Here is a 13300-nt window from a genome sequence, read left to right as displayed (position 1 = left end):
TTTATGTTAATTTTGTTTATCTAATATATCAAGCCATGAAGGAGAGCAGTATGTGTGTTCTTTAAAATGGCATCTTTAAGGATCAGCTCTAAATTGTGTGTATAAAATAAATTTCGCAGTAAAATCATGACTGTAAAACAGATGAATGAGATTTCGTCTTTGTTTCACGTACACTGTGCGCTGTATTCCCGATCAATATCTTCGATCAGCTGATTAACCACCAATATTTTCAGACTTCCTGTCTCGGTTCGCTCAGGTGACGTCACACGCCGACACGCCCTCTCCCCAGTAGAGGGAGAAAGATGGCGCCCACGCACGTACTGAGATGCTGTCAACGGGGTTTAGCTTGGATACCTGTGATTTTTATCGCCTTAGTCGTCTGCTGGTCGTACTATGCTTATGTGGTGGAGCTTTGTTTATGTGAGTATGTGTCCCGCTGCCGTGTGTTGCCTCTCCAAAGCCTTTATCCGCGCATGTTTTCATTGAGCTCTCCCCACAAACACACAGCTGCCGCTGGCCAGCAGGAAGTAAATGGACTGCAGCTCAACAATGGTGTTGGCGAGCCCGTCCAAATCCAGATACAGCTAATTATCAGTACGCTGCTGTCGCTTTGGGTTGTCTTATTCCGCGGGAAATTGTGTTAATTGTCAAAGAAAAACTTTCACCGTGCTGTTTATATCCTCCCCGCCTCGTCTGTGTTTTTTTTTTTTTTGTTTTTTTTTTGTCGAGCTGAATGGAGTCTGGATGGAGAATTAAAACGCTAACTAAACAGTATTTGGCTGGCTGGACTGATAGACTTTAACTAGATTACCACTAATTAGCTTGGCACAGGTAACATGTCGGGTTTTGCAAGGAGCTGATTTAGCTCGGAGAGTTGTGATTTCAAAATGACAGCTGCTGTAGCATGACAGCTAAACTGAGGAGCAAAATGATGTGAAATATTTGAAATGTGGATGCATTTGGTGTATCTCAGGGCTGGATGAGATTTGGTGTGACGGGTAAAATTTTATTTAGATATAATTTTATGCAATTGTGATTCGTAAAAATACATGCAAAAATAGATCTGGGTGTTTTTTGGTTTGTTTGATTTGTAGAAATACCTGTGTTTCCCACCTTATAGATTATATTGTTATAGTGTAATCATGAGGCATGAGCAGTAATTTTTTTTAATCAGATGGTTTCATCCATTTTTTTTTTTGGCTGGTCAAAGAGGTGAAAATTATGCAGTGTTTTATAACAGGAAATACACAAATTTGATAAAAGTTTGCACTTAAAGCACATTGTTGACCCTGGAAACAGCAGTTGACAAAACAATATTATGACAAAGTCTTCTCATCTTCTTTAGTCATCTTCCAATTGTTTAGAATTGTAGTTTTCGATTGTTTTTATTTCCATTTTTCTCACCACAAAATGGACCTCTTGTCCACCTTGGCCGTAAAGCCAAGAATGGAAGTTGATTCTTGACCTTAGAAACGGCATTTGACAAAACAATCACAAGGTTGGCGAGAAGTCCTTAAAGGGCTCAGGAAAATGGAAATTTGAATGGGCAAGCTCTGCCTGCAGAGAAGGAGGGTGTCACTCAATCAAAAGCTCCAGAAAAGGGAAAAAAAGACGAGCGTTTTGTCGACTAGAGTAAAGTTAAGAATAAGCATATTTTTTTGTAAGAAAATTGTAAACATTGGTTAAATGTAGATTAAATCTACTGCAAAGCTTGATAATATTGTCACTGTAACTGACACTGCTGAATGGACAGTCTAACACTTTTATTTTCTCTGTTTTCTCTTACAGTCACCATCCTCAGTATAGGAGAGCAGAGTAAGTGTCCTGGGGAAAACAATGATTGTTTAATACAGTGTGAATGGCTGAACCGAGCCAGTTTGCTACTTATTGAGATAATCTCTACTTGGTCTGGAGAAAATTGCTCTGTAGACTTGGCTAAAAAAGAAGGCTGGCACAGGAAACGTGCTGTCTCAAAGTGCTGAGCTCGGTCTGCTTGAAGCAGAGCTGCTCCTCCTCATTCAGCACTAGCTTTCCTCTCTCATTAATTAAATATGTAGATGTACAGTGTTTCTTCTTTTAGTTTATACCCCAAGCAACAGCAGAATTTCCTTATATCAATGTTTAATTGTAATTTACCTGTGTTTCACGTCAGTGCACATATCAGACTGTGTATGTTGTTGATCCTGACACTCAGTTTTTCCCTCCAGTTGTCTACCTGCTCTTCTTCCACCTCTCTTTCATCATGTTTGTATGGTCTTACTGGAAGACCATCTTCACTAAGCCTGCCAACCCTTCCAAAGAGGTACAATAACCCGATTATCCAGAACGAGCCCACTGTGTCCGCGTGTCTGTAACCCCCTGTTGCAGTTAAGTCAGCTTGATGAATGCATTTTTTAAGAGAAATTTATATGCTGCTCTCGTCACTCCAGTTCTGCCTGCCCAAGGCTGAGAAAGAACGTTATGAAAAGGAAGAAAGGCCAGAGTCCCAGCAAGAGATCCTGTGGAGAGCTGCTACCAGTCTGCCTCTGTACACCCGCACAGGAGGCGGAGGTACGTCTGTGTGTCCAAACATGAATCAGTGTGTTTGTGTGTGTGTGAGACTGAGTTTGTTTGTGTTTGCACCTCTTTGTTGGAGCTAACTATCCAGTATTAATAAGATACTGTTGTCTTAATGTGAGCAGCAATCCGTTATTGTGACCGCTGTCAAGTTATCAAGCCAGACCGATGCCATCACTGCTCCGCATGTGACATGTAAGAAAAGCATACTCGCTGAACACAAACTGTCACACTTCCTCTTGTGTCTCACCCTTTCAAATAAAGTTGAACATTTCTCATGTTTGTTAATCTCTTTTTTCTTTTTCTATTCTCTCGCTGTATATGGCAGGTGTGTGCTAAAGATGGACCACCATTGTCCCTGGTATGTAAAACCTTATAAAAAGAGACACACTGTACACATGACATCACACATTTTATTATTATGTTCTTCAGCTGCTTCATGCAGGTTTCATGGTATAAGGAACCAGCATTTCCTTATACTATGAAAGCCCAGCATAACACAGTCAACCAAGAGCAAACTACTCTAAGAACTAACACTTATTCAGCTGTCACTTATTCTTACCTGGTTTTGAAGGCTTGATATATAATTCGATTAGTTTTAACTCCACTATGTTGGATATATATCTCATGTTACAGCCAGCCTACGTTGCCAAAACTGTTCAGAAAATAAACTGCTTAAAAATCCATGTGGCTCTTGTTCTTACTCCCTTGGTTGCTTGTAACCTTGAAGGCAGCAGAGTTTTCTACTGAAATATTAACCAACAAAAGAAGACAGTTTAGTGTAACCTTGCCAGTGGCACCTTTTCAGTTCAGATTGCTAAGTTTTGTACTCGGAGGGTGTGATGTCTGACCTTTGTGTGTTTGTATGTCTCCAGGGTGAACAACTGTGTGGGATTCTCCAACTACAAGTTTTTCATCCTTTTCCTGGCCTACTCGCTGGTGTACTGTTTGTTCATTGCAGCCACCGTGTTGCAGTATTTCATAAAGTTCTGGACAGTGAGTAATAATGCGCAGACGCATCCTTTTCCCGAAGGAGTGGTACTCACTGCACAGTCAGCTCACTCGCTCTCAGCATGTAGTGAATGTGAATGTGTGTCTGTGTGATGTTACAGAGGATGCAGATTTGGTTGCATGCTGAGCATCCTCTGAGTTGGTTGTGCATGGTGCTGACCTCTCCTGTGCTGAGCTGTGCTGCCCCTCTGTTTTCTCTGTCCTCTCTCACCCTTCACCCTCTGACCCCTCTCTGTTTCCCCCTCTGTTATCCCCAGTTCTCAAACACTGGGTCATTGTTCTCTGATCTCTCTCTTTTCTGTCTCCCTCTCCACTATCAGAACCATCAGTCACACCATTCATGCAGCTGCAAACACCTCCTCTCTTTTTTTCTTTTTTCACTTTTGTAGCTGTTCCACTTCAGTTTCCTCTCATTTCTCTCTCTTTCATGCCTTTGATTCCTCCGTTCTGGGCACACTTTGTACATTCACCCACTCCCTCTTCCTTTCCTTTTTTCATCCAACTTGGCCTTGACTTGTATTTACCTCCTGATTTCTACGTGCTCCCCTTCTCTTCCTGCCTGTCCTCTCCTGTGTTGCTAACCAGTCTTGTTTCTGTTTGTACTAAAGCTTTGCCGGAGGAAATCGGCAGAGAACTGCCCAAAGGTAACCCAATGATCCTCCAAAGCCTTTAGTGTTGCCGGGCTTCACCATCGTTGCCATGGGTATTGTCGTGATGTGCATGTTGTGACGTGGTTCACATGACACTCCTCTTATTTCTCTGTTCCTCTGCTCTTCCCTGTTGTACTTACTCTCTCTTATTTCTCTGTCTTTTTTCATAAATATCTTCAGTATGAATTTGTTACTTATTCTTCTCTCGTTCTCCTCTTCTCTCATCTCTTTCCCAGAATGAGCTGCCAGACACTCACGCCAAATTCCATGTCTTGTTTCTTTTTTTTGTGGCGGCCATGTTCTGCATCAGTATTCTGTCTCTCTTCAGCTACCACCTGTGGCTTGTAGGGAAGAACAGATCCACTATAGGTAACACACTCACACATTCAGCAGGTTTCTCTGTTATTTAACCAGCTGTATGTATTTCTCTGCATCTCACATCAACATAGAATTTCACACAATTTGTTCAAGAGGTTTTAAACTGTTGAATGTTTCAACAAAAGATTCAGAAATCACATTTTCACTCTCACGCTCTTCAGCGCATCCCTGTTCTTTCTCATCAGGTTAAAATTGCAGGTAGTTCACCTTCTGGTTATCGTTTGTGAAATCGTCTCTGTGTTTGTATTCTCTGTCCACTCCTGTCCCTCCATGTTGCTCCCTCTCTCCAGAGGCCTTCAGAGCACCAGTCTTTAGGACAGGCTCTGATAAGAACGGCTTCTCTCTGGGTTTCCGGAAGAATATCGCTCAGGTCTTTGGAGACCAGAAGAAGTACTGGCTTATACCAGTCTTTACCAGGTAAATGATAAACATTTAGAACTGAACATGCTGTTAACCACTTTTTCTCTAAGGGATGGGTTGGTTCCTATCTGTGCAGCCTGTGGTTGAATTCACAGCACAGTATTTGATAATTAGTACCCAATGAAAAAAGCCTCCTCTTTAAAACCCATCTGACACAGATCTTTGGATTCTTCTTTTTAAAAATCAGGTTACCTTTGTTGCTGTTCCTAAGGAAATCTAATCTGATGCGGTTTGTTGCCCTGCGGGTTGACTTCACTTAATCTTGAGTTTCCTCCTTGTTTCCTACAGCCAGGGAGATGGTCTGACGTTCCCTACACGGCTGGTCAGTGCTGACGCAGAGCAGGCCACAGTGACCCTGCAGCCAGAGCCCGATAAAAGGTGACCGTCTTGGTGTAAAAGGACAGATTATTTGAAACGGGGTGTTCAGAAAATGATTTATGTTTTAGAAGGGCTTGTGGGTGCACACGTCTTTTTGATTGTTAATTTGTTGGGCACATTTCCAGTGGTACCGAGGTCCCTGTGAGCCCGCTCAGTGAGTCACAGAATCGCCTCCTGAGCAATGACCAGCATGCCAACAACATCGGAGACCATCTGGCCAACAACACTCTCAAATCAGGTGAGCCCCATTGGGGATGATAATAAACTTACTTTTTGGAATTTGTCACCTAATCACTTTTTCTGTTTGCCTTCACAGCTGAAAGTGAAACCATTACAATCTCCATGGAGAGCGAGTCCTAACCAGGTAAACGTGAGTGAACCACTTCTGTCAGTCTGTAGGTTTGGGTACAGCTCTGACTTTTTTTTGTGCAGAAGTCAGATTTTGTACATGGAAGTGTTGCACTGCATAATTATGTAAATTTTGAGTGTAATCAACAGTAATTCACCTAATTATCTTCGTTTTGTTTCTTCTTTCTTTCTCTGCCGCAGGAGAAACTCCTCAGTCATCTGATACGATGCCTTAAGCAACGCAGAAGTTTCGTTTGTCACCATGGCAACAGTCTCCCAGTGCAACCCCATCCCCACAGACCAATTTAGAGTAACTATGGAAATGCCTTTCTTTTGCCCATCACAGCCCAGTAATGCATTGGTATATTTCGCATGCAGTGTCGTAAGCAAATCTCTCACCTTCCCCATCGGCCACATGATACAAGCTTGTTCCCTCTAACATCAACACATGTGTACATGCTAACTGTCACACATTCAGCTATATTTGTATTTCCTTGTGTTGTTCATTTTTCTTTTTCTCATAACTGGAGCATTTATGGATGATGAGAAAATTGAAGAATCCTGGAGGGAATCAGAGCTGCTTTTGGTGATTTAATGAGAAAACTTTTTTGTGCCAAAAGCTTCCCGGGTGCCCCAGGACACATTTTATAGGCACAAAGCTGCAGTGAAGAGTGGTGGACAAGCTGTTTGATTTGAACATTTCTTTAGTGTTTTTTTTTTTGTTTTTTTTTTTTTTTAAGCTAGTACATCCTGTGGAGATGGATCAGTTTACCCAAGTGACAGTTTTTTGTTTTTAACTCAAAATGTTGGAGCAGATGCATGGTCCAAACCTTCTGAGATGGATGTTTCCCCACCAAAACCTGGACTTTATTACAGAGGACTCTGGCATTATTCAGTGGACTGAACCAGTGCACAACAGGGAAGACTGTACCTGGGTTTTGGATGGTGGTTTGGATATCAGAGCACAAGATGGCGCATTTGCACTTTGTACATTATCAATGTCCATCAAACAGCGTGCTGCTTTTTTTAAAATCATGTCCAAAAAGCATCCCAGGTATAACAGATGTTGGACGATCTTGTGATTTTCTGGCGTATTGTGTGCGTGTGAGTGAATGTGTGTGCAACAGTTGAAGTGGCAGTCAATGTTTCTTTTTTTTAACAAATAACAGAAACTAAAAAAATCAGCTTTATGTGTTTTTTGTGGCCAACTTGTGTTAAACATGCTGCTCATATACAGACAGTTTGACCTGGGAGATGCGTTTCACTCAGTGCAATGTGCAGCGTCCTTCACTACCTGCTCTTCTAGAGTCAATTAATTATGTGATGATCAGCCCAAAATGTCTACAGCCGGTTTTTTTCTACAACTCAGTGCTTAAACCTTTACGAAGACACCAACACTCATTGCCAAATAAGGGCTGACCTGTCAGGAGCTCTGACCTCTGAACCTGAAGTGTTTACAACATCCTAGCTTTATCTTAACCTCACTGGCCAATGTCATGATAACCAAATTGTATTTGCCAGTCGTTGTGGCGCAATATTTTATACAAGGTGTATCTGTCCCGCCCGCCAATAGTGGGTCATGATGTCCTTGCAATACCAGTGCTGGCCGGCAGGTGGCCACAAAGCTCCTGTTATCCGCCCTCATTCAGATGAAGAGTTTTCTGTACTTTATAAACATCTGGCTCAGGGCTCAATTCACTTTCAGTCTGATTTGCAGGTGCAGCTTTCTTCAGAATAAAATATTTTCATAATTTGTTATTAATATGCATTATATTCCTATAATAAGTCATCCACGTTTAATTTGAAATGAAAGTGAATTGAACCCAATTGATCTACTGTAAAATAGAGGTGTCGACTACAGCTTCTGCTCACCTTGTCTTCTCTGTATGTTATTTTGAATCAGCTCAGTGTTGTGACCTTGAACCGGTGAAAGGAGGCTTAGCTTGTGTAAAACCTAACAGTGAATTATCTTATGTCAGTGTTGAACATCTGGGATGTGACTCAAATCTGTAAAGCGAGAATTTTTAACTTTAACCAGAGAAATAATTAGACTGCATTAACCAAGCATATCATGTCATGTGAGTATCTGAATGGACTATTTTGTCAGGACATCCAAATTGCAGTGATTTCTTTTAGGAATGAGCTACATCATTTTCCAGGGATTCTTTGTCATTTATATGCAACTTTCCAATTCACATTGGAGGGAGACACGGCAAATTCCTGATGTCAGTCATCGCTCATGTCTATCTGATCACATCCATGACTGCTGCTGGACGAGCCTCCCACCAACTAGATCCCATCAGATTCCGGTGATGTTCAAGTTTACAGCTGTTTCTGTTGTGTAGAGTGAATTAGTGGTGTTGTACGGTGTGTTTCTTGGTGATCGTTGTCACAGTCGTGCTGAATGTACCACAGACAGGACAGTGAAGGTATTGGGTTAAATGAGGACACATTAAGAACAGCCTGCTATTCTGACTTTATGTTTACATTTTATCCTTCCAATCATGTTTGACCCTTTGAGCCCAAGTGTATTCGTAATTACTCATTACAAACAGGTGATTGGAGGATATTTGTTACTGTATGGATTATCCTGTCATGGTGGCAAAGTATCAGAATCACACTGTGGTTTGATCTCAAATTAGCAGATGAAATTACTGTCAGAGATCATGATCCAAGCCAAGGTTATGTTTTTATCACGTGTAGACTTTTTCTAAACATCACACTGAAACATTTAGTTGAAAAAGACAAAAAATTGAATTCTGCATCATTTATATGGAGCCTGGCTCGTTCCACTCATCACTTACGACCACTGATTCTGAAACACTGGACCTGTCATCTTGTCCTTTTACAAATTGCCTATATTTTATCTCTGGGCTGTTTGGCCTTGAGACTAAAGTGCGCGTGTGTATTTTGTAATGCTTACTTGAGTGTTCTTTTGTAATATTGTTGTCTTGGGAGAAACGCTTCTGTGCAGCCATGAGATTTTTACCTGTCTGTGTACATACATAACTGACTAATGCTCAAAAGCATGGCGCCTAACTTGCATAAAAATGTGTTTTAACATAATAACAGGGATTATGGTGATAAAACAGATTTTGGGTTTTTTTTTTTTTTTTTCAACAATAGCTAGGTGCGTCATGTTTCAAATTAGCTTTACTCTGGTCTGTCTCAACTTTATAAATGAAGCCATAAAGACTCCTGTGAAAATGGAGGAAGGATCTGAAAATTTCAGTCTAATTTCAAAAACATTTTACATCTGTAATGTACACAATGCAGATGTAGCCTATCATAACTTGCTTATTGCTACATTTTGATTTCTTTTTGTTACAATGTCCTATTTTACAATGTGTGTATATATATTGATAATGTAAGAAAAAGACTACATATATATTTTTCTTGTCTGATTAATTTTACTGTTCCTATTTTGTGAATGAAGTACATGCCTCTACACAAGTAACGTGAAAATAACAATAAATGTTTTTTTTTAAACCTCCAGTCTAATTTTGCTGTAATCAGTTTTATGTTTGCTTAAAGGCGTAGCCTACACATAAGAGTATTCCACTGATTTAGCATGGCTGTCCTGTAACACTGTCAGACTCACGATGGACAAACATTTTTTTCTTTAAGTGCTTTGCGTTCTTCTTTGTCAAAACCTTGTACCTACGTTACCCATACTACAACCCAAAAAGAGTTAATTTGGAGGTTTCAAGTGTGTCACGCTAATGTAGCCTCAAGCTGCAAGCCTGAAGCAAAGATCAGGAGCAGGTCCTACTAATCTCAATATCTTATCTTAAATTCCATATCCCCACTTTTTTTTTTTCATTTTAATGTATTATTAGATTTCATGCAGCTCCTGAATACAATTGTTTCTCACATCTGCACTAGTACTCCCCATGACTTGTAAATGGACCTGGCTATGTGAAATCTGTGGAGTTCCCCTTTAACTGTTTCACATACTGTGAAAATATTCAGACTCCTTCACTTCTTTCACGTTTTATTATGTTGCTAAAATTGTTTAAATTAATTTTCCCCTTCAACCTACACTCTATACCTCATAATGACAAAGCAATGGTAAACGGTTTTAACTCAGCTTTGCACATCTCGTATGTAAAGTTGGGTTCAAGTCAGGGCTCTGCTGGGACACTCGAGGACATTCACTGTCCCTAAGCCACTACTGCTTTGTCTTGGCTGTGTGCTTTGGGTCATTGTCCTGTTCAAAGGTGAATCTTCAGCACAGTCTGAGGTCCTGACTGTTCTGTACCACGTTTTCACCAAGAATATCTCTACTAATCCCGACCAGTCTCCCAGTCCCTGCCACTTAAAAAAAACGTAAGCATGTTGCTGCCACCACCAGGCTTCACTGTTGGGGTGGTATTGGGGAGGTGATTGATGGTGCCTGGTTTTCCCCAGACATAATGGTTCGAACTGAGGCCAAACATCTTGGTTTCATCAGTCAGAGAATCTTGTTTTTCACAGTCTTGGAGTCCTTCAGGTTTTTTTTTTTTTTTTATGTATGTGCACCAGCAACAGCCAGGGCTGGAGGCATCATGTTTTATGTACGTCTGTAACATTCTTGTGAACGCAATATCTCAGTAACGCCTTGAGGGAATTTCTTTAAATATGGCACAAACATTCACTTGGACTCAAGGATGAATTGATTAGATTTTAATCCTAGCTGCAAACTTTCACTGAGGAGAGGCTGCAGTTTCAATTTTAAGTTTAAGTTTAAGTTGTTAAGTGTAGATTGATGGGTTGAAAACTGAATGATTTTTGCACGAGGCTGCAACACAACACTGTGAAAGAGTGAAGGGGTCTAAATACTTACTCAATTCACTGTTAGTAGATATTGAGTGTGCAGTGTTGAGGAGATGTGTTTTTGTCAATGTAGCTTTAATGTCACAAAGACTGTGCAGCAGAGCATACACTGTGTATTTCAGGACCATCAGAGGGGACACATTTTACAATGTTAAGATTCAGTTTCTGTGGCGAAGCTAGTCATTTTTAGCATCTGCATGCTGTAAATTCCAGGAATGAAAGATACCTTGATGAAAATTATACAAAGATACAGTTACAACATGCAGAATAAACAAATTGCTGTACTTCCCCTTGTGCTGTGAGAAAAAGACAAGTGATGGGAACAGTACTTCCTTGGTTATTACACCATCTAAAAAAAAAAGTACTATTTGATAAGCTCAGACGAAAAACTAAAACAGACATGTTGCCTCATGCCTCTTGAAGAGAGTCAACAATCTTTGTGGACTTCAGGAACCCACATGGACCTCGACATTTGCTATCTGCCTGACACCCAGGCCACTGACTTCTACTATTGAGACTGTCGGTGACTGCTCGGCTGACCTCTCTCAAATCCCACATGGTTCACTTTAATTTTCCTTACAAAAGTGCTTGAAATGGTATATTAATATTACAGAATAGACCCCTGGTGTATCACATCTGTTCTGCAGATCTGTAGCAGTAGGAAGGAAACTGCCAAATATAAAGAAAACATAAAAGTGTATCTTCAAAGAACAAGAAAAACAAGCAAAATATAAGAAAAAGTACACACAAGTTGTATTTTTGTATTGTATCTCAACAGAATTATTTTACCTGTTTCATGCATATTGTGTGTGTGTGTGTGTGTATTGTGTGTGTGTCCATGGTTATTTAAGCTACGAGATCCCAAGTTAATGACCTCGGTGTCAGTTTTTCAGGGAGAGTAAACAGTGACTTGTTAATAACCAAACAAGCCTTACCTACCCAAGGCTAAAGCAGCCACGGTTTCAAGGAAGACCTTTGGATGGTTCATCCATGAAAGGCAACCCCCTCCCCCCCGCCCCCACCACCAAAATTACAAATGGACTCTTTTTGGTAGTGACATCAGTATCGACAACATAGCCAATAGTTTACCTTGGCTGGAGATAAGAGCATCACAATTTCAGGGGGTGATGTGATCAGGATAAAACTTTCGGAGATGGTCGGTTGACTTTGTAGCAGCATCCAAATAAACTTTAATCTGAATCTCTGGCGTACAGGTGGGGAATAAATACTCAGATTACAGAACACTCATGTCCCAGTCAACATGGATGCTGTCATAGTAAGCTGAGTTGTTATCTTAATCACTGTCTAAAGAAATTTTCCTCACATCATCTTCACAGTTTGGTTCTTTTTAACAAAAGACTCCTTCAAATGTACAAGATGTGGGTATAAGAATAAACATCTTCTTAAAGCAGCTGTGTGTTGTGGCTGAAGATTGTACGGTGGATTCTTGGAACTCTTCTATCAATTTTATGAACTCAGGCCAGTCCAGACAAATTATTTCTGATGAGTCTGCAGCACCTGGAACACAGTTGTAAGCTAAGGAGTGCCTTGACGCAGACAATATCAACAGAACAGTTGCTCAGACTTGATTCAAATGATTCAATGGTCATATGAGGTCAGACGGATATGGATCATACTATGCATTTTGTAACACTGTTGAACACAGTATACGATATAGAATAGAGCACAGCTTTACAAACATGTAAATACTGATTGTGTATTAGGTTGCGTATTTGGTTAATATAACTTGATGTGAGCATGTATCCCTGTTTTTTTTATTCCCCTTAGCTATCCCCATTAATCATTCCTTAACTGTGTCTGCACATGTAGCTCAAGGATAAAAGATTTAATCTCAGAGCCAAGGAAAATCAAATGCCTTTATGCAATGTTAACCTCTGGAAGCCAAGGCTTGCCTGAACGTACAGGCAGATAAAATCTGGATATGAGGTAAACATAGGTAAGGACGATGTTGAGAAGCAAAATAAGATTCACAAAAGTCAAAGAAAGTTTGAGCAGTCTCTCACAGGAGATGTAAAGAATAAAAATGAGGATGCAGCAGGAATCGGATGAGATGAGATTTTTGTTGGTGGAAATGTATCTGTTGAACTGCATTTCGGCATCACTGCTGGTCAGTACAACCCTGCCTGTGATTCAGTGATGTCCTGGATCACAAGTCGGGGACTGTCAGTGCTGTGGAGAATTATTCAAATGGAGCCAAGGGCGCAAAAAGATTCGCAGCAAATGCCTCACATGACGATACCCCTGCACATGTTGCTATGAGAACAGGGGGGCATGTGATGTGAGGGCCTGTGTTGTCCACAGGCGCCACTCCTAAGAAATGCCCCCTCCCACACACACACACACACACACACACACACCTAATGCTGTTCAACTGCCCTTCCTCCATCCTGAACTCTGTTAAATATTATTACTGTTAAATTTCCCACATGAATCCACATTTCTACTGCGATCACAATAATACCTCACAGTGAAGCAAAGCACATGAGGGAGCCCCCTCAGAATCAAACCAGTTTGTAATATATCCTCTTGAGCCCAGGAGAAATACTGTATTTGCCTTAGAAGGGATTTCACAACTAACTCAAATATATGTTTTGAAAAACGAGGAGAACACTGAGTATGTTTAAGATGCCTCAGTGATCACCATGAACCACCACACACCCAAGACACACCACAGATTGCCAGGACAAACATCAAAGTGGGGTGCAACAAACTTTCCAACAACA

At 40.7% G+C, this 13300-nt stretch overlaps 1 protein-coding gene across 4 annotated transcripts; it reads left to right on the top strand.

Moving 5' to 3' along the window:
- Nucleotides 1–263: 263 nt before the first annotated feature.
- On the top strand, nucleotides 264–9236 carry LOC139625427 (palmitoyltransferase ZDHHC20-B-like). 4 transcript variants are annotated; one of them, XM_071485394.1, is made up of 14 exons: nucleotides 264–420; nucleotides 1789–1815; nucleotides 2208–2302; nucleotides 2430–2550; nucleotides 2682–2751; nucleotides 2885–2917; nucleotides 3432–3552; nucleotides 4176–4211; nucleotides 4454–4586; nucleotides 4886–5012; nucleotides 5304–5393; nucleotides 5519–5631; nucleotides 5710–5757; nucleotides 5943–9236. In XM_071485394.1, exons 1-13 carry the CDS (start codon nucleotides 303–305, stop codon nucleotides 5751–5753), a joined length of 1128 nt encoding a protein of 375 aa, XP_071341495.1. In that variant the 5' UTR covers nucleotides 264–302; the 3' UTR covers nucleotides 5754–5757; nucleotides 5943–9236. The 4 variants fall into 4 exon arrangements, with proteins under 4 accessions (XP_071341495.1, XP_071341496.1, XP_071341497.1 ...); XM_071485395.1 differs by having other exon boundaries at nucleotides 5710–5763; nucleotides 5943–6082; XM_071485396.1 differs by lacking the exon at nucleotides 4176–4211.
- The last annotated feature ends 4064 nt before the right edge of the window (nucleotides 9237–13300 follow it).

Source organism: Trachinotus anak, unplaced genomic scaffold (genome assembly GCF_046630095.1).
Source record: "Trachinotus anak isolate AG129_WGS33_773 ecotype Australia unplaced genomic scaffold, CSIRO_AGI_Tana_v1 ptg000009l, whole genome shotgun sequence".
Taxonomy (NCBI): Eukaryota; Metazoa; Chordata; class Actinopteri; order Carangiformes; family Carangidae; genus Trachinotus; species Trachinotus anak.
The sequence above is the reverse complement of the archived record's forward strand: the minus strand, read 5'-3'. Positions and strand labels throughout refer to the sequence as shown.